This window comes from Carettochelys insculpta, chromosome 1, assembly GCF_033958435.1.
Source record: "Carettochelys insculpta isolate YL-2023 chromosome 1, ASM3395843v1, whole genome shotgun sequence".
Lineage (NCBI taxonomy): Eukaryota > Metazoa > Chordata > Testudines > Carettochelyidae > Carettochelys > Carettochelys insculpta.
The window spans coordinates 332340377-332361162 of record NC_134137.1 but is presented as its reverse complement, the minus strand read 5'-3'; the positions used below and the strand labels follow the sequence as shown (position 1 = coordinate 332361162).

Here is a 20786-nt window from a genome sequence, read left to right as displayed (position 1 = left end):
CCTGATTATACATGGGGAAAATAGTGTATTCTCCAAGATTACAGCATGTATTCTTTGAGTAAAGAAATATTCTTCTGAGATTTTACAATAAATCTGTAATTTAGTTTGAGTTAAAATTATTTTTTGTTGGTCTTCATAATTGGAATAATGAAGACTTTTCAATCTTGTCATATAGTTAAACCTCACTGAGATATTTTGCATAGACCAATTTGGAGCATTACTCTGGATATCGTCATTTTTTTGCAGTTTTTCTTCATAACTAAAAATTTCAGAGAATTTCTCAGACTTTTTTCTAGAATGGCTGACATCTATTTTTAATTGAAATGAAGTCACTGGCTTCAACTGCACCTATTTCCTACTGTTCAGTTTTGCATTTTTACTCCAGACCAGATGATCTGTCATGAACTCTGTAATGCTTTAACCACAAGGTTATTGCATGATGTTACAAAAAGGAAGATTGAAAGTTATTTGGTTGCTCTAACTGCATTCTATTCATTTGCACGTTTTTATTTCCTGTAAATACTGAATTTCCTGGATTTATAATGATTGCTTTTGGGATCATTACAATATCTCTGTATACTCTAAATTGCTTTTACATACTAGCAATTTTAAGTTTATTTTGAATACCATTTTTTCTGAGACTATAATTCAGTTCTTCTGTTTCCTGATATTTGTACTTCTGATTGCAGTACAATAGCAGCTTGACGGGATAGACATTAAAACTCATTGGGAATATCGGCCCAATTCAGCAAATCTAGTGCTTTTTTTCTTAATTAAAAAAAAAAAAGTGGCAGCACTTAAGCCCCAGACTATCTGACCCCCTTTCCCCCCAGTGGCTTAACCAACCCTCCCTGCCAGGCTCCTAACCTCCCCCCTTCCTCTCCCCATGCAGAGCCCCAGCTGCCCTCCAGTATCTTAACTACAACCCTGGCGGGGCCTGAGCCAGCCCTGGGTCACTTAACTAACCCCACATGGGCCTGAGGCACCTTCTGGCGGCTTAGCACTCCGCTCAGGGCCCCAGCCACCTCTCAGCCTAGCCCTCCGTGCAGGGCCCTAACAACCCTCAAGTGGCTTAGCGCATCCCCTTCCCCCAACTCAGGGCCCAAACCTCCTCCCTCCTGCACTGAGGCTTAGCTCCCCCTCCTACACCCCCCCTCCTCTCCGTTTTGTGCCCAGGCTTAATCCCACTCATCTCCCAGTAGTAGTACGCATCCTTCAGTCTGCATAGGCTATGGATCACGCCCTTTATAGTATCAATTGAGGACTTCATTTACAGCGTCTACTGTGACTATGAAGACCCACACGAGAGTGACAGTCCTTGCTGCATCTCTTGCAGATGTGGTGGGTGTCTGGAAAGTCCTTAGTGTGCTTTCTGTGCGCTCGCTTCTCCTCTGCTAGCTGTCTGATCCTCATCTCGCCCTTCTGAAGGCCCTTGTGTAACCCCTGCCTCCATCTGCTGCAGTCGTCTGCTAGTTCTTCCCAGTTGTGCAGCTCGATGTCTACCTCTCTGAGGTCTCTCTTGCAGACATGTTTGTAGCGCAACTGGGGGCGTCCGGGAGGTCTTTTGCCAGAGGCTAGCTCACCATACAGGATGTCTTTTGGAATCCTTCTGTCGTTCATCCTGTGGACGTGGCCAAGCCAGCGGAGCCGACGCTGCCTGAGGAGGGTGCGCATGGTTGGGATTCCAGCTTGCTCGAAGGCGGCGGTGTTGGACACTCTGTCCTTCCATGATATTCCAAGGATGCACCTGAGGCAGCGCAAGTGGAAGACATTCAGCCTCTTTTCCTGGCGGGCATGTAGCCCCAAATTGCGCCCTGCCCAGAAAGCCCAGGAGTCACTTACCAGCTTACACAGAAACTCCACGTACTGCTGCTTCTTCCCGGCCAAGCTCTCTGGCAGTGCAGGAGAGGCATCTCCAAGCACCTTGCCAGGCTGAAAAGCTAGCACTCGATGTTATTAGTTTAATGGCCAGATGCCTTCTGCCTGCTATTAAACCAATTAAAGCAAGTGCTAATCTTTCAGCTCGGCAGGAAGCTGGAAGAGTGAGTGGTGGGAACCACAAATGGCTCCTTAAAGAGCCACATGCATCTCGGAGTTGCCCTGCTAAGTGGGCTTCCAAAATGGCAGCCAGGAAAAAAGCCCTGAGCAAATCGTTTCAATGTGTTTAAAGTTAACCATCTGCTAAGGCCTATTCACTCTAACAGAGTTTAAGATTGTATTGTAAATTCATGCGTGAGTGTTCTGCTGAGTCTTTTCTGAATCAAGGCCCCATAGCTGATATCTTAGATAACATTTGATTATTTTAACAAAAAAAATCCTCTTTTTTTTTTTTTCTCCCAGGAAACAAATGAGTCCACTCATGTATGCAGCTCGGGAAGGACACCCTCAGGTTGTTGCTCTTCTTGTTGCTTATGGATCACAAATAAATGCCCAGGATGAAAATGGTTTTACGGTAAGCAAGTTATTTGTATGTACTGTATGTGACACTGAATTAGGTGTTTCTTTTCAGATTAGTTAGATTTTATTACTTGTTTCTCCAAAATATTTTTCACATTAGTGTCCCACTTTGCCAAATTTTTCTGGAACTAACTCAATCTTCCTGCACCACTCACAACTTTTTTCTCTGAACCATAAGAGATTGTTCTCTAACTTGCAGTAGGCACTTCGACTTTTTTTTGTTTCCTTATCTGTTTGTCATCTGTTGTTATCAGGAGCATGCAGGTGAGGGGAGCAAGGGCATGACCCCTCCATTAAACTTCTGCCAGTACCACCAGCTTCTGCCCTTCCCCTACCCTCCTTCCTCCTCCCCCATCCCATGATTCTCTTTCTCAAGATCCTCTCCACCTTGCTGCCAGGGTGGCAGTCTTGCAGAGGGCAGCTGAAGGGACATGCCTGGGAAGGGCAGTACAGCTCGCACTCCTGCTGAGCTGCAGAAGATGACACCTGAAGCAGGAAAGCTGAGCTAGCAACTCTTCTCTGTCACAGGGGGCAAGGGGAAGACTGCCTCCAGCATGTCTTTGGAGCCTGCCTGGGGTGCCACAGAATGGAGCTCAGGACATAGGAGGATGGAGGCAGTGGAACCAGGGAGGCAGCAGAGCCCAAGAGAACTATATGGGGGACTGATGTTAAAATTCGCACCCCCAAGCAGTAACATTTTAATGCCACTGCATGCTCTTGGTTGCCATGAGTTACTTTTATGTGGAGTATTGAGGTAGCTCCAAAACTTTGAGAATTGCTCAGAGTGGGATTTCAGAATTACACAGGCAGCTTATTGCTTTAGTGTTCACCGTTATGTTCCTGATTTAAAACAATCTTCGCACTGTCGGATATGGGGATAATTTTGTAATTAATGTTTAAATAAATAAAAATTAGAATTTGGGAGATGCTAAGGCAGTCTATTGAATTCATTTGTGGTCATTAAGTGTGGCAGAGGGGAGGGAACATCCTCCCATGTATGAAAAGATGGGTGAGAAAAGGCAGAGTTAGAATTTAATTTTCATATGTGTTGAAAACATTTGTCATTCATATTTAAACTTTCACTTCAACTTCGAATTAATGTTTAAAGCACTTGACATATTTTACGTTGGTCATTTTTAGCGAACTGTGTTCTGTCCACTCATCTTCCAAACAATAATTAGCAAAGTGTAACAAAATGAAATTGTGTAGTATCATTATTAGTTGGTGGAGTCACTCTTGCATATTTACCTTTCTCATAAGTTATCCTATTTTGCTTTTATAAACTCTTATTTTTGTATTCATTTTTAAATTTATTTTACCAAGTAAAACGAAATTTTTTTGTATAGGCATTGACATGGGCATCCCGCCAAGGACATAAAAATGTAGTCTTTAAGTTGCTTGAACTTGGAGCTGATAAAACTCTACAAACCAAAGATGGACAGACAGCAGCAGAGATTGCAAAAAGCAATAAACATTCAGAGGTATTGCTCTCCACTAACGTGTCATAATTCTCTTTTTGCTGAAACAGTCACATTCTCACTACTTGCACAGCTGCCCAGATCAGTGTTAATGTAGGCATTTAAACATGTATTAGACCATATATTGAACCAACACTTATTGAAACTACTCAGAGCTTTGCTGTAGTTGTTCATGATCCTTTAAAATTACTACACATACATTATATTGCAAAGTTAATGTTGCTATGGGGACTTTATCTTAATTTCTTTACCTATGTGTACTCAGTCTACCTTTATAACGTAGGTCCCTGCTTAGAAGTGCTGTTTTAGTATGCATTATATAAAACTGTATTCACTGACAGATTCTCTGATCAAGGTTTTGAGAAATAGTTGATTACATTCAAACAAGGTAACTTTGGAATAGATTGTACTGTATTAGTGTTGAGATGCATTTGAGAGACTTCTACAGAAATTCAAATAGAACATTTTAATTTTGTTAAACATGAAATAATAGCTGCAGGTAGTGCAATAAATAGCAGCATTTTTCAACCATTAGTGCTCAAGGGCAGGTCTGTCTAAAAAGGTTGACTCTTCTCCTGTGGCCCTAAGAACAACAGCAGAAAGTATGTCTACACAATGAGCCTCCCAAGCCAGGTCTATTATTTTATGTGAGTTGTGAACTATACCATTCATCACAGAGCAATGTGGAATTTACAACTCCATATCTGTATTATTTAGGAATTTTTTCAAGACTTGATATAAATCAGCATTATTAGTGTGAAACTGACCCTTTTTCTGCACATAGGCATCTGACTATTTTCAGCCTCTCTCCACCATTCCCCCACCCCCTGGGGGATTCATTGAATTAGAGAGCATATTCCCTGCCCTCCTTGGGGGAGCTAGGCAGCAGTGGGACCAGGAGTCAGAACTGGAACCTGCGGGCCAGGAAGTGGAGAAAAGAGCTAGTAGTGCAGACTAGGAGCCTGGTCTGCCTAAACTGTGTAGCAGCCAAGCCCCAGAGATTTGAAGAGGGGAGTATTGGAAACCAGCTGTAAGCTACTTTTCATGATGCACATTGGCAAGGAGGCTTTGAGCCAGGTTGCCTGAAGAGTGTTGCAGAATATCCATTGAAAATTCTCACTGACAAATTTTACATCAGCAGCAGCCTATGTTTGTGTAGATGTGAGGGGAATGAGAACAGAGGCTATTTATCACTGCTGTGGAATTTAAAGATCCTTGTACAGGTTAAAACTCCCAAATCCAGCATTCTGTTGTCCAGCAACATCCATCGCTCAGTGGGACCAGAGGGTTCTGGGACTGGGAGGAGGAAGGGCCAACCAGACCAGAGGCAGGAGCTCAGGGCAGTGCAGCCAAAGTGGGGCTGCAAGCAGGGCTAGCAGCAGCAGGGAGCAGTGGCCCCGGCTGGTAAACTACAGCTCATCACTGGACCTAGCAGGAAGATACAGGTCCCCAGCTTTTTTACAATTTAAATTTTCATTGTGTATTTAATCTTGTGCTAATGTAACTCAATAGAACGTTATTAAACTTGTATTTTTCTGAATCAAATATTAACTAAAGGGTTTTCATGCTTTTTTTCAGCTTTTTAGTTTACTCTCTTTGACTGCAAATCCCTTACAAGGGAAGTTCCAGAACCTGATCAAAGAAGATGCTATCCACAAACTCTTGAAAGTGGTTCCTGATGCAGTTAGAGATCATAGAGTTAGGTAAAAAAGGGGGAAAATAATGCTTTTTTAGCTTATTGTAGTTTTGTTATTATGAATGCTTGTGGGGTGTGCATGTTATTAGCATTAAATAATACAGATCAATTTACAGTTTCTATTTTTAATGTTTTTTACAACCACACCTAGTGTAGTAATTTGTAAAAATGAGAAACTGAAAACCCCATTATGAAACACTCAAACCCATTTTAACTTGTGTGTTTCCTGACACATAGTTACCTAACTGTACAAAACTCAATGTTGCTCTACGTCGTTTGCATGCTTCCAAGTCTTTAACAGAGGCCACTGGAACACTCTATACACAATTAACTTCTTCTGTATCATCAGTGGAGAATGTGACCTTATTAGCTTCTCTATCAGGTAATTTCTGACAAGATTAAGAACTTTTATTTTGAATGGATAATGCTTTAAAAATTGAGGCTTGTGACCAGAAGCACGCCACATACACTATGTTATGCTTTAGGAAAGATCTATTAGAGTGTGCCATGGACTTCTGGCTCTCACATGTATCTGTTCTTGCCATGGCCAAGGTGGGAGGTTTTTTTTTTTATCATGTCTCCCTCCAGAGATTTGAATACTCTTCTATATAGTATGCTAGACTTCCTAATTTAAAAAAAAAAGCTATATAAGGCACTGACATGAGAGCATTTTTGCTTAGTAATATTATGTGTATATTCTTAACCAAATATGTGAATAAAATATAATCTCGTGAAGAATCCTCTCACTCATTTCCTCATGAGATAAAAAGAAAATGGGCAACTTAAGAAAAAAGGCCAAGGCATCTGCTTCATTGGTCTTGCATATACCGTATTACAGTGCCATTCTGTAGAGCTAATGCTTATGCTGTTTGGGAGAATTTCCATTTTAGAGTCATGAGCACTGAAGGCCCAGGAAAATCTTGTGTTTAAGGTACCAGACCTTGCCTGCACTAGGAAAATTTTTGCTGGCGGAACTATACCAGTGTGGTTATATCTGTAAAACTATAACGTAGATATGATGTTCTAGTGCAAAGTAGGTCTTTCATTGGTGTAATTTAACCCAGAGTTAGATGGGTGTTAACCCCTCTTACTCCATTGTGTCACATCAGTACTGAGGGTTTGTATACTTGTAGTTACACTTATGCAAAACCTAGTATGGATAGTGTCTACATTTGTTCCAGAATACCAACATTCTTTTCCTATACCTTTCACAGACTGACACTGTTTTTCAAACAAGTAAGTTATAGCTTAATTTTTAGAGATACTGAGCATGTGGAGTTCTCTTTGACTTCAGCTGCAGTTATGGGGGACCGGCATCTCTTAAAATCAATCCCCTGGTGCTTCTGTCTTTCATTTACTGTTCTGTTAAATGGGAGTAATAAGAGTGCCTACATTACTGAGGTTATGAAATACAACTAACTGATGTTTGTAAAATGGGTTGATAAAGTGGGATGGAAGGTACAGAAGCACAAGGTGGAATTTTACCTTTGGCAGCCGTCTTAGACTTATCTAACTCCCACCCCAATCTCTTATTATATTTTCTGAACTAGACATTGCAAATTTTGCAGCCATTCTAAATTTTATTTTCTATACTGTCTCCCTTTAGAGATCATGCATTATATCTAGCTGTCTATCTCTTGGTGATTAGGCTGCTTCTGCTGCTGAAACCACTGTGCATATGGTTTAAGATGTCTTCAGCTATAGAACTGCCAGTGTATACAGGGATGTCTTCACCTGTAGAACTGCCAGTGTATACACAACCCGGGCTCTAGCACAGTTATGTTCCTCATCTCCTTTATGCTTTCACACCCAAACCACTTACTCACAAGGTTCTCTTCAAAATCCAGAGGGAATGAGATAAGGTGATATTGATCACACCAGCCTGACCCCATCAGCTCTGGTACACATCTCTCCTGGACATGTCTGTAGAAACACTGATCACCCTTCCACTCTTCGTGGACCTTCTAACACAGAACCACAATCACCTCTGGCATCCGAACCTGGAGTTACTACATCCCAAGAGTGGAAGCTCTGTCTATCCAATGTATCTATGAATCCGGTGGAGCTTTTGTGCTCAGACCAAGTCAGAGAAGTTGTCCTTGACAGTTGAAAACCTTCTGTGAGAGTCACATACCTCACCAAATGGAATTGATCTGTTCAGCACAGCATGGCTCATCTCCAATGCTCACTTTGGTACCCTTGATTTTGGACTTCCTTATCTACCTCAAACATCTGGATGTGTTGGTCTTTCTTGCCATACCAGCTTTCCACTGTGAATCCCCTAGTTAGCAGATTTTAAAGGGTCTTGACAGGCTTTACCCTCAAGCCCACCAACCAATCCCCTTAGAAATTTAGCCCTCTACATATGGATGGGACTGCCATTTGAACTATTTGACACTTGCTTCCAGCTTTACCTCTCTTTACAAGGTGCCTTTCCTGGTTGCATTAACTTATGCCAAGATGTTGTCTGAGCTTAGGGCCCTAACTGCAGAGCCCCGTCATACTATCTTCTATAAGGACAAGATACAACTCTGGCCACATCCAGCCTTCCTCCCAAAGGTGGTTTTGCATTTCCAAATGAGCCAAGACATCATCCTCGGAGTTTTTTTTGCCCCAAGCCGCACTCTGGTGACCAGGAGAAGAACCTCCATTTGTTCAACATGCATAGGGTGCACTGACGTTTTATATAGCACTGAACATAACTGTTCGGCAAGTCAGTACTGCAGGTTATAGTGGTGGCAGACAGAATGAAAGGCTTGTTTGTATTGTCTCAGCATACCTCCTCGTGGATGGTGTCCTGTATCCATTAATGCCATAGCCCTTGCATGTGTGCTGCCATCTCTGCTCACCACACAGTTCGCTAGAGTTCAGGATTCTTCCACAGCATTCGTGGCTCAGAGCTCTACTCAGGAGATCTGTGGAGTGGCAACCTGGTCCTTGATGCACACTTTTGCTGTGCACTATGCAATTACATATTTTGCTCATGATGCAGCAGCATTTGGACAGGGCAGCGTTCCTATCAGTGCAATACCCTGACCCCAGCTCCTAATTATGGGCTTATGAGTCATCTGATTGAAATGCAGCTGAACAAACACTTGAAGAAAAAGTTACCTTCTCTTAATTGTTGTTCTTCAAGATATTGTATTCTTGTCTATTCTAGTACCCACGCTTCTTACCCTCTGTTGGAGTATCTAGCAAGAATAAACTGTGGGGCCAGGATAGGACAGGTTGACGGGGCTCTATATCCGGTACCTTGAGGGAGCCACTCTAGGGGGCACCCAGCTCATCCTAGAATGTGAAAAACTTTCCCGCTACTGTGCACGTGCACACTCGCCTAATTTGGAGTAGACATGAACGATCCATCTCAAAGAAAAACAGTTACAAGAAGCGTTTTTTCTGGCTAACAAAATTCCTGATCTAAACCAACAAGATATGCAGTTTTCATTGCGTCAGAAGACGCAATTGAGCTAGTGCCTTCTAGACATGAGTGGGGTTTTTAGACTGGCATTCTCCAGGAAAGGCTTTAAAATTTTGAGTTCATTCTGTATTCAATGTGAAGTAAAATTAAATTATGTTTACTTTGAGGGTATGCTGGCAAACTTCTCTGTTAATGTAGGATTTTGGTAATGCTCATCTATTTTCCTGTTGCTTGTTATTCAATTTAAGTGTTTTGGATTCACTGTTAATTTTTTGGCTTTTGATGGTTGCTGGGTTTTCTTTCTTTCTTTCTTTTTCTTTCTTTCTTTCTTACATTTTTAAAATTAAATCACAAGCCACAGACCCCAGAAGAGGTGTGCTTATTTTTCTTCTTATAAATCTGAAAATAACAAAGCTGTGATGCGTGTAATGGTCATATCTACCTTTTGCAAAGTGTGGCTGGTGATTAGAGGGTAGAGTTAAAGTATTTTGATGTGCTATAACTGCGCTTCCATATTTTCCAGTATTTGGGGAATTTTTTGAAATAGTAACCTGAACTTTGAATTTTCTGCCTGCATCCATTTGATATTTCAAGTTAGAGATTTGATGAAGTATTTTTATTTAAAGAAGTCGTACCAATTTACAGCTTGAAATAGTCTAATGAAGTGCTTTTCTGCCATATTCATGTGTGTTTGTGTTTGCCTATTACAGTTTAGATCTCTGCTTTATTTATAAAAAAATAATTTGCCACAATTTTTTCTTTTTGTGATGTGTGTAGTTCCTATACAGCCTTTGGTGACCTAGAAGTATTTTTACATGGTGTCGGTCTAGAGCACATAACAGAGATATTGAAGGTAAGATTAATGTAGTGAAAATGCATATTTAAAAATAGTTTGTAAATTATTAAATGTGTTTCATACTACTGTGACCTTTAGATTTTTCAGTGTTAGATTGTATACCTTAGTCGAGCAACACTAGAATATATTTATCTACCATATATTCGAGAGGGTTTGTGCATCTGTCTGTCTGTGTTTCTGTCTGTCCATCTGAGTCTGTTCAAGAACACCTCCTAAATGGTAAGACCTAGGCTGACCAAATTTGGTGTGCATCTTTCGCTTATCATAACTTTAAAACAAGTTTAAAGTTTGGTTGTGCCAGGGACGTGGAATGTGATTGTTCTTTATTAAGGTGGATTTGATCACAGGGACAGTTATACTCATGAATGACCGCAGGGGCGTGGCAAGCATGGAGAACAGTTAGACCCCGCAATAATCACAGGGGAATGGGGGCAGTGAGCATCTCAGCACCCGGGACCATCAGATCATTTAGGCTGATCACAGGCTGCCAGCCCCACTCAGCACTAAATACAACCAAAATTAGACAAAAATATAGGCCACAATAGACTAAACTGTTGCATGCCGCAGGCAGAGATTTGGAGAGGCCAATGTGCATTGCTAGAGGCTCCTTCAGTGAAAGGGAACTGATTAAAATATATACAGATAATCCTGATGAGTTACCCACATTCCAATGAGGAGGAAAGTAAGAAGTTCAAAAGTTTCTGCCATTTTTACCTGCTGGAAAAATTCCTTCCTGACCTCACAGGTAGCAATCAGCCCCTAAGCACAAGTTAAGTAACGGTGAGTTAGAACAAGACAGCCAAGCACCTGAGAAAGAGAATGCTCAGTGCTACCTCAGCGCTCAGACCATCCCGCTCCAGTGTCCCCTTTGCAATTGTGGCCATCACTGCTACTTGAGAGGAAGAAGATTTAAATATACACGTGCCTGTGCGCGCACATTCTTTTTGTGGGAGGCAAGGGAAATCCCTTCCTGATATCTGTTGGTGCTAGCTGTGACCCTGAAGCATGAGCTTTAGGACCTTAAGGACAAATGGAAGTGAGCCCTACCTCTCTGCATTACAAGAAATTTTGTCATATAATCTAACTTACTGTCCAGCTCACACTTAAATCTATTGAGTTATTTGCTTTCTGCTGTTCCTCTTGAGAGGCTCTTTCAGAAACTCATTTCTCTTGATGGTTAGAAACTTTAATGTTCAACTTGAATTTGTTCATGGGCAGTTTATAACCATTTATTCTTGTGCCAAGCCTGTCTGTTTACTTATTGATTTATTTATTTATGTAGCATTTGCCTTCCCTAGCATTTATCCTGATGTATCCATAAAGAGCAACCATAGCCCTGCTTTAGCCTTCTTTTGTGAGACCAGTAAAGGTAACAGGCTGCTCCCTGGTTATCATAGACACACACCCCTTTTTGCACGCTACTCAGGCACTAGAGGGGAAAACACACCCCCACCATTGTGGCAGGGAGGGAAACACACCTGGGTCGGGGATCCCCGATGGTCACGCTGGCAAGTCAGAGCAGGGGAAAGAGGGAGTCCCCTGAGATCCCATTGACCGGTCAGAGCAGGAGTGTTCCACTGAATATTTCTTACTATACACCAAACATAACTTACTAGGAATTAAGGCTAAGTTATATGCATTAGATATTTTTTGTATGACAAGTGTCTGAGAAAGTTTGCAGCCATCCTTTAGTAATTGATCTGTATAGCTACATTTTTGACTTTTTTCTTCATAGTCTTTCTTCTAAAGTTCCATATTTGCCATGTGGAAACTTCTGTTTCTTTCAGGAAAAAGATATAACTTTAAGACAGCTTTTCACCATGAAAAAAGATGAGTTTACACAGGTCAGTTTACTGCTTTAAGAACCCTTTCTGATTTATTTCCACTTCCACTTATAGTTCTTTTTCTTTGTTGGTATGTCTTTATGCAAAATTTAGAGGGGAAAAATAAGGAGATGAGTAACTTTTTTCCTCTCAGAAATCTTGAAGAATTCTTACTTGTAAGGCCCTACCAAACTCACCGCCATGAAAAATGTATCGCAAACCATGAAATCTGGTCTCCCCTTGTGAAATGTGGCCTTTTGTATTCTTTTACCTTACACTACATAGATTTTTATGGGGGAGAACAGCATTTCCCAAATTGGAGGTCCTGATCTAACAGGGAGATGCAGGGGGCTCACGGCGATGCCCAACTAACAGCAGTCATGGATGAGATTACCAAAGTGAACAGACTTGGTCACTTCTGCCACCTGAGAAACCTAAGCAAGATATTCCTGCACAGGGCTAAACAAGTAACTTACGCCGTGGTTGTGAAGTAGTGAAGATATGGTCGATATCATGGTCAGACTTCATCATGGCTATTGATGTTGATGTGACTAAATATTTCGTATTGTATCACTCAATATTCTAACGTGCACAAGTGTGCTTCTAAAATGTGCAGCAAGCCTTCAAGGCACTACCCTGACTGCTATATATAGTTGGCTTTGCAATTTCATTCTAAGTAATGTCCCTAAACTTTTTCAGTAGCATCCCTAGAATTTTCAGAGCAAGGTTGGTATCTCTGCCTCTCCTGAGGAGCCTTATCATAGAGCTATTCATAGTAGAGAGCTGGTGAGACAGATACTTTGTGCATTTAAAAATTATTCTGTTAGTCTTGGTGTTGAATACACAAGTTGTGAACCTGTACAGAGGAAGACTATCCTATCAGTGATGCTTCTGATTATTAAGGTGACTTGTCTTTAAGGAGACAAGGGCAGGCATCTAGCATGCAGTTGTGAGAGCAAGCTCAGGTAATGGTCTCTGGCCAGATTTCATCACTTTTTTGTTGTGTCCTGAGGAAATTGATCAGACTTGTCCATGGCAGATTGCTAATGTTACACTTTACAAAATCCAACTTTATATCTTCTTTAGAAAAACGGGAATTCATTTAAGTGGTTGTTTTTTGGGTTGGTTGTTGTTTTTGTTTTGAAGTGTTTCTGATCATTTGGGGGAAAAAATGTGTCTGGTAAACTCTTTCTATTTGAAAGCTCAAGTCTCTTTGTAAGTTACAGGTTATAATCCAGATGCCTATATATACTTTATGCCGTCTGGAATTCTTTTATGAAATTATTCCTTCTTCGAGGGATGTTCCCGTGGGTGCTCCACAGCAGGTGTTGGCCCTGTCCCAGCACCATACCTTGGAGACTTTTCTATAGTGGTGATCAGCTGAACCATGCATGTACTGCCGCTTCCTCTCAGCATTTACACCTTTTGCATGTGTGCAGTCTGGCTCCCCCCAGTTCCTCTCAGCAACCCCTGGCTGTAGACAGAGTGAACCACTCTCTTCACCAACTTTTTTCCTCAACATACAATAAGCTGTTAAACTTGTAATCTAGTGGTTGTAGTTGTTAGTTCATAGTTATTTAATAGTTTGTTAGTTTGTTACCAACTTTTAAAAGAAAAATCCTTCATAGTGTATAGTTGTAGCTGGAGTACCTAATGATTCTTTTAAAAACATTTCTGACTGAAACCAAATCCTGACTGGGGGAGGTGGGGATGGGGGAGAAAAAAGAAGAATGCTTGCTTGGTTGCTTGCACCCCCCCCCCCCCCCCCCGCCACACACACACTGGGGTTTGGTTTCAGTCAAAAACCTTTTTTAAAAGAAACACTAGGTACTCCAGCTATGACGATAAACTGTGAAGGATTTTTTTTTAAACTGGGGGGTCTCCAAGATTCAAGGGATGTGACTTCTGTTGTGAAACTATGCCAGCCTCAGATGGCCATTCAACATGCATTCATTACTTGGGTTCATGTTCCACAAAAATGCCCTCACTGCTCTAAGCTAACAGCCAGAACTCACAGACACAGAGAGATGCAGCTCAGATGATCCTATTTGAAAGGCCTTCCCACCCACAGACTCTGAGTTAGCAACACCTGTAGACTCGGCTGTTTCTCAGAAATGGAGAGCCTCTTGCCAGGCTCAGTCCCCTCAAAAAAGATAAGAGCATCACCTACTCGATTCCTTCCAGCCTTATCACAGAGCAGGATAAGTGACAGAGATAAGACCAGTATCTCAGGCGCTGCCTCTTCTCATTCAAAGGTGGCTGTTGTGTCAAAAAACAAGAAGACACTATCCCCACTGCTGAAGATATGGACACCAACAGAATGAAGAGCATCATTGGCACTGGCGGCTTCATCTGCTAAAACCACAGCGCTGACTCTGTCAGCACTGGCACCAGCTACAATGGCACCAACTACTTCTTCGGCACCGCAAGCCCTGGCAGTGACTGGAACCACTGCTTCCTCAGCAATGAGGAAAGCCTCCTAAGAATCTACAAGGCAGTGTAGTCCAACCCCAGACTCTCACTCAGCAACTTCATCACTGGCACTGTTGCCCTCACCTCCAGCACCGAGGTCACCAGTATTGCCCTTCCGCACTGCAGAACAGTCTGGTTCCCTTCCTTCACCATACCTCAGACCACCATCTCCTTTTTTTGGAGGAACCTGGACATGCTTATCATCACTCAAGGTGTAATCATTTCTCCCCCACCATCATCCACGATGTCTCATGAGGCTAGCCCAATCACAGCTATCATCATAGACGCATCACTGGAGAGGTTATACGCACCGCTTCTCAAGTCTCTCTTCTCCTAACAGACCTCACTGCTACTGTGACGACTGTTATTTTTATAGGTCTCACCATCATCCCGCTCATCGATACTGTCGACACATCTCAGGAATGGGCTCTGTGTGGGTGCAGGTCTCCTAGACAATCACCTGTTCACTTCTTACCTTGGACCCACCCTTCCACCTCAGGGCCTCAGCCTTCATCTCCTCATCTCCAGCACTTGGAACCTGAGGAGGGCCAGGTCTTGGATCTAGAGGATGCTCCACCCAACACATCTCCATCAGACTACTCCTCATCTTCTGATGAAGCCATGATTGTGGGGGTTTCCCCTACCCTCCTGCCAGATGACCTTAAACAGTTCCAAGAATTGTTTGAGGGTGGCAGCGAGTCAGGAAGTTCAAGTGGCAGAGGTACAGGAGAATCACCACCATTGCCTCAAGAACTTGCAACCTGCTCACACCTCAGAAATATCCATCCCATTAGATGAGGCGATATTAGAGGCAGCCCGTGAGATCTGGCAGACACTGGCCTCTGCCCCATCTACAAGTAAAAGGGCAGACAGGAAATATTTTGTTCCTTCAAAAGGGGTAGAATTTCTTTTTCCCATCCCCAACCCAACTCTTTGGTTGCCAAGGCTGCACAGCACACGTCAAAGGCACCTCAATATAAGAACACAACCACTGATAAAATTCCAAAAGGTTGAATTTATTTGGCAAGAAAATCTGTGCATCATCCACATTTCTGATGAGGATCACTAATTACACAGCACACCTATCCAACCCTAATGGAACATCTAAGAGACCTATCCTCAAGGCTATTGTCCAGGAGGGCTACGTCTCCTCTAGAACGGGCATCCAGATAGCCTTGGATGTGGCAGACATGGCCACTAGGTCCATGGTGACAGCAGTCATAATGAGGAGTGCTTCCTGGCTACAAATGTTGGGAGTCCCCAGGGACCTGCAAAACAAAGCCAAAGATTTACCATTCAACAAATTAAAAGTCTCTTTAGAGAAAACTGATGAAGTCCTGCTTCCAGGAAGGGCTTGCTTACCACCCTGCGTACCCTAGGGGTGCTACACCCCTTCGTTCCACTGCCGACACGATACTCCATACCACTGGAGGTATGACTACACGTTCGATAGACAGCAGGAGCAACACCAACAGCAGGGATTTGATCAGTCACTTTCTCGATAGCAATCCCAGAGACAGTGAAGCCAAAATTTTCATAAACAACTGCAACAGGCTAACATGCAACAGGTTTGACTCTTCAGTCACGGACCATCACACTATTGCCATTGTTGTGCTACACAAGCATATGACACCCACCTTTCATCACCGACTAAGACTGTACTACAAATAATGGTCTATGATTACATCAGATCAGTGGGTTCTGGCAATAGTCTCATCAGGCTACGTAATACTTTATCTTTTCATTCTGCCAACTGACACCGTCCCTCTTTAGGGACCCCTCTCATGAGGACTTATTGAGAAAAGAAGTCAATCACCTCCTTTCCATCGGAGCTGTGGAAAGGGTACCAGGCAAGTTCAAGGGGAAAGGGTTCTACTCTCACCATTTCCTTACCCAAAAGAGGACAGGCCAGTGGAGACCAATATTAGATTATCCAAATCTAAACCATTATCTCCAGAAACAGCAATCTGAAATGGTAATCCTTCCATTCATAATCCCACCATTAGACAATGGCAACTGGTTTGCTGCCCTCGACCTTCAAGATGCCTATTTGCACATTGCCATTCACCCTGTCCAAAGGTGATTTCTTCGCTTCACAATAAGCAAGGATCATTTCCACAACCAAGTCCTCCCCTTTGGGCTTTCAACGGCTCCCAGAGTGTTCTTGCAGATGTTGGCAGTAGTAGCAGCACATCTGCATCTAAGGGATGTCATAATCTTCCCTTATCTCATAGAATCATAGGGCTGGAAGGGACCTCAGAAGGTCAGCTAGTTCAGCCCCCTCCTTCAAGCAGGATCAATCCCCACTAAGTCATGCCAACCAAGACCTTGTCCAGCCAGGACTTAAAAACCTCGAGGGATGGAGAATCCACCACCTCTCTAGGCAATGCATTCCAATGCTTCCCTACCCTTCTGGTGAAGTAGTTGTTTCTAATATCTAACCTCCACCTCTCCCTCTTCAACTTCAGACCATTACTCCTTGTTCTGCCATCTGACACCACTGAGAACAGTTTCTCACCCTCCTCTTTAGCACTCCCCTTCAGGAAGTTGAAGGCTGCTATTAAATCACCCCTAAGTCTTCTCTTCTGTAAACTAAACAAGCCCAAATCCCTCAGCCTATCCTCATAGGTCTTGTGCTCCAGACCCTTAATCATTTTTGTTGCCCTTCGCTGAACCTGCTCCAGCAAATCCACATCCTTTTTTATACTGGGGGGCCCAAAACTGGACACAATATTCCAGATGTGGACTCACCAGTGCTGAATAGAGGGGCATAACTACTTCTCTAGATCTGCTCAAAATCCTCCTCCTAATGCACCCTAGTATGCCGTTAGCCTTCTTGGCTACAAGGGCACAGTGTTTACTTATATCCAGCCTTTCACCCACCATAACCCCTAGGTCCCTTTCCATCATACTGCTGCTGAGCCAGTCAGTCCCTAGCCTGTAACAATGCTTAGGATTCTTCTGCCCCACATGCAGGACACTACACTTCTCCTTGTTGAACTGCATCACATGTCTTTTGGCCCAGTCCTCCAATTTATCCAGGTCCCTCTGGATTCTCTCTCTATCCTCCAACGTCTCTACCTCTCCCCCTAGTTTTGTGTCATCTGCAAATCTGCTGAGGGTGCAATCCAGTCCATCATCCCTGTCATTAATAAAGATGTTGAATAACACTGGCCCCAGAACCGAGCCTTGCAGCACTCCGCTTGAAAGCGACCACCATCCACATATTGATCCATTGACCACTACCCGTTGGGCCTGACCATCAAGCCAGCTTTCTGTCCATCTTATAGTCCGTGGATGTGATCCATACTTCCTTAACTTATGGACAAGAATGTTGTCGGAGATCGTCTCAAAAGCCTTGCTGAAGTCAAGGTATATCACATCCACTGACTTCCCCATATCCACAGAGCTTGTTACTTCGTCGCAAAAGCTAATCAGATTGGTCAGGCAGGACTTGCCGCGCGTGAATCCATGTTGGCTACTTTTGATCACTTTCCCCTCTTCCAAGTGCTCCGAAATGGATTCCTGGAGGATTCCCTCCATTATTTTCCCAGGGATTGAGGTAAGGCTGACTGGTCTATAGTTCCCTGGATTGTCCTTCTTTCCTTTTTTAAAGATGGGCACTACATTTGGCTTCTTCCAGTCATCCGGTATCTCCCCTGATCTCCAAGAGTCTTCAAGTTTAATGGCCAAAAGGTTCAGTAATGACCTCTGCCAGTTCCCTCAGTACCCTGGGGTGCATTAAATCCAGACCCATGGACTTGTGCACATCTATTTTCTAGATAGCTCAGAACTTGTTCCTTCCCCACAGATGGCTGCCCTCCACCTTCCCACACTGCATTGTCTAGGACCTTCATGTAGAAGTTGACTTTGTCCTTGAAGACTGAGGCAAAAAAAAGCGTTGAGTACTTTAGCTTTTCCTACATCATCTGTCACTAGGTTGCCTCCCTCATCCACTAACGGCCCCACACCTTCTCTAATAACCCCTTTATTGTTAACATGCATGCAGAAACCCTTCTTGTTATTCTTCACATCCCTTGCCAGCTGCAGTTCCAAATGTGCTTTTGCTTTCCTGATTACTTCCTGGCATTCTCCAGCCATACGTTTATATTCCTCCTCAGTCAACTGTCCATGTTTCCATTTCTTGTATGTATCGTTTTCGAGTTTAAGCTGACTAAGGATTTCCCCGTTAAGCCAAGCTGGTTGCCTACCATGTTTGCATGTTCTTCGTGATATGTGTCCACAGGGGTGCTCCACAACCCACCCTCCTCCCCGCTCCGGAGTTCTCGTTGTCTGTCAGATCTCAGGGCATATTTGAGGAACTGGCAGGAGCCAGACAGTGCGTATGCAAAAGGTGCAATGCTGTGAGGTGCCAGCCACACGTGGTTCAGCTTACCACTGCTATGGAAAAGTCTCCGATTACTGTGTGTCTATAAAGGAAAGTAGTTGAGGCACAAATTTGGGTATGGTTTTTGGTATATACTAATTTGTTTTTATTCTTGGGGACAGAAATACTATGGTAAACATAGACATTGCTATTGCAATTCTACTTTAAACAGTCTTGTGATCTTTGTCATTTTTAATATACTTTTAATGAACAAGATAAATTCATTTGGGTTAGGTCAGTGGTTGGATTACACCTCTTAGGAACACCTAGGTTCTACAGGAAATAGTGCTGATGAATCATTAGGTGGCATTCTTCCTGTTGAGTTAATGTTGAACCAGTAAGATGACATGGAGCATTTTACTTTTGGAGGTGCCTCAAATGACACTTAAAACAGAGGCCCTACTTATTTGTTATTATTGAAAATCCTATGGTAGTTTTTACAAATATATCATTTTGGCTTTGAGCCAATATGAGTAATTACATTTTGCCTACCTACGTTTCCTGTGCAGTTTCAATTAGGCATTCTTCACTTCCAATCTAATTATATAATAATGTTGTGCATTATTAAACAGTTACTGTGTTACACCTTCTGTAGTTTGGCTATAGTAAAGAGTTGAAGTGACCCTAAATTTACCTTTTTTGGTTAAGTTTTTAAGTCTGTAAAGTATTTGGAATCTTCCACAATGAAAGATTTTGTGCCGCTGTATGTACCTTTTGTGTAGTTCCAAAGTGTAAAAAACCAGCTATGTAAAATCTATTGTCTGTTCTAAACATTCCACAATTATTATAACTTTGATTTAGATTGGGATCACTAATACCAGAGACCAACAGAAAATCCTGGATGCTGTTAAAGAGCTGCAGGTGGAAGAAGTGAAATTTGAAGAATTGTCTGAAGTGATGAACTTAGAATTCAGGTAAAATGTAATCTTTCAGTTACATAAAAATATATTTTAGAGAATGGATGCATGAATATGCAATTCTTTGAAATACTGAATCCCATTACATGTGGGAATAGCAGGATTGAATTTTTATTTATTAAAGATGTTGGCTAACACTGAGCAAGTAGTCCAGACCAGTGTCACAGTAAGTCAGATCATGTAATTGCCCATAGGGGTCTTTGTTACCTGAGGGCTAAATTGTTTTTACTTTATGTAATGATGATGTCACCCCTTCGAATGAATATGTAAGATCCTCCTCACCGCTCTAGATGCAGTGTTATTGCTGTCTCCCTCCTTTTTTGTTCAGACAAGCTTTCCCAGTTATTCTCGTGCTTCATTGCAAGCAGCTACAACTGGCATCACTGTGAGTGTTTTATTCGAGCCTCTGTGAGCTTCAGAATATAATGAAGTAGAGGAAAACAAAATAATAATAATACAATTTTCCCCTTTTCTGTATATGTTTTCTTTTATATTTATCTAATCTATGTTTATGTGTAGCTAGACTTGGAGGTGAAAAAAACCCTACTTTAATATCATTGTCTTCTATTTCACCACACAGCCTTCATCAGCTGCTCTGTACTTCTTTTTTTATTCTCTTTCCCTCTTGAGCCCTGTGTAGAACTATCACAGCAAAGGCTGACAGCCCAGTCAGAAGCAGTCCCTCGAGTACAAGTACAATGGATCCCAAATCTGTCCCCAGTGGGCACTTCTGGACCCTCAGGACAGTCACAGAATAATAGTTGCAATAGAAGTGGACCTCATGGTGGGAAGAATTCTATATAATTCCCTACCTGAATGGCAGACTGGGTTTAGGGAGCCAAACTATTCTACAGAGACTTGGGAGCCATAAAGGTATTAATAACATTCACTGATCTTGGCTGATGTCAAATAATTAAAACAGCTTTTTATCTCTCATATCGCAGACCAGTAATAAGACAATACAACAAAGTCATTTTTCCCAAGGAAGCCCTTAACATGAAAGCAAGCTGGGGTGTGTAGATACTGTACTTTTGCATGTGAAGGACGGAGTCTTTCCTGCAGACCTGTTGATGCTCATTAACGTTCATTAATGCGCTTTGATCTAGTCTCCTTTGAAACAGAACTAATCAAAGTGCATTCTTCATGTTGGATGTAGAATTCAACCACACCAAATTACAGCAACCTCTTCAGCTAAGTGTAGAGTCCTCAGATCACTATCAAATCTGCTCAGAGATCAGTTATCAGTCGTGGGTGATATTTTTTGTCTTTGGCCACAATTGCA

The 20786-nt window shown here is 42.4% G+C and overlaps 1 protein-coding gene across 1 annotated transcript in view; it reads left to right on the top strand.

The window, feature by feature from the left end:
- The window catches only part of ASZ1 (ankyrin repeat, SAM and basic leucine zipper domain containing 1), a 104922-nt gene that overhangs the window by 70344 nt on the left and 13792 nt on the right, over positions 1–20786 (top strand). Inside the window, exons 5-10 of the mRNA XM_074984099.1 lie at positions 2341–2452; positions 3804–3938; positions 5514–5638; positions 9827–9902; positions 11693–11749; positions 19389–19501. Coding sequence (XP_074840200.1) covers positions 2341–2452; positions 3804–3938; positions 5514–5638; positions 9827–9902; positions 11693–11749; positions 19389–19501 — 618 coding nt within the window. The remainder of the gene's footprint in view (positions 1–2340; positions 2453–3803; positions 3939–5513; positions 5639–9826; positions 9903–11692; positions 11750–19388; positions 19502–20786) is intronic.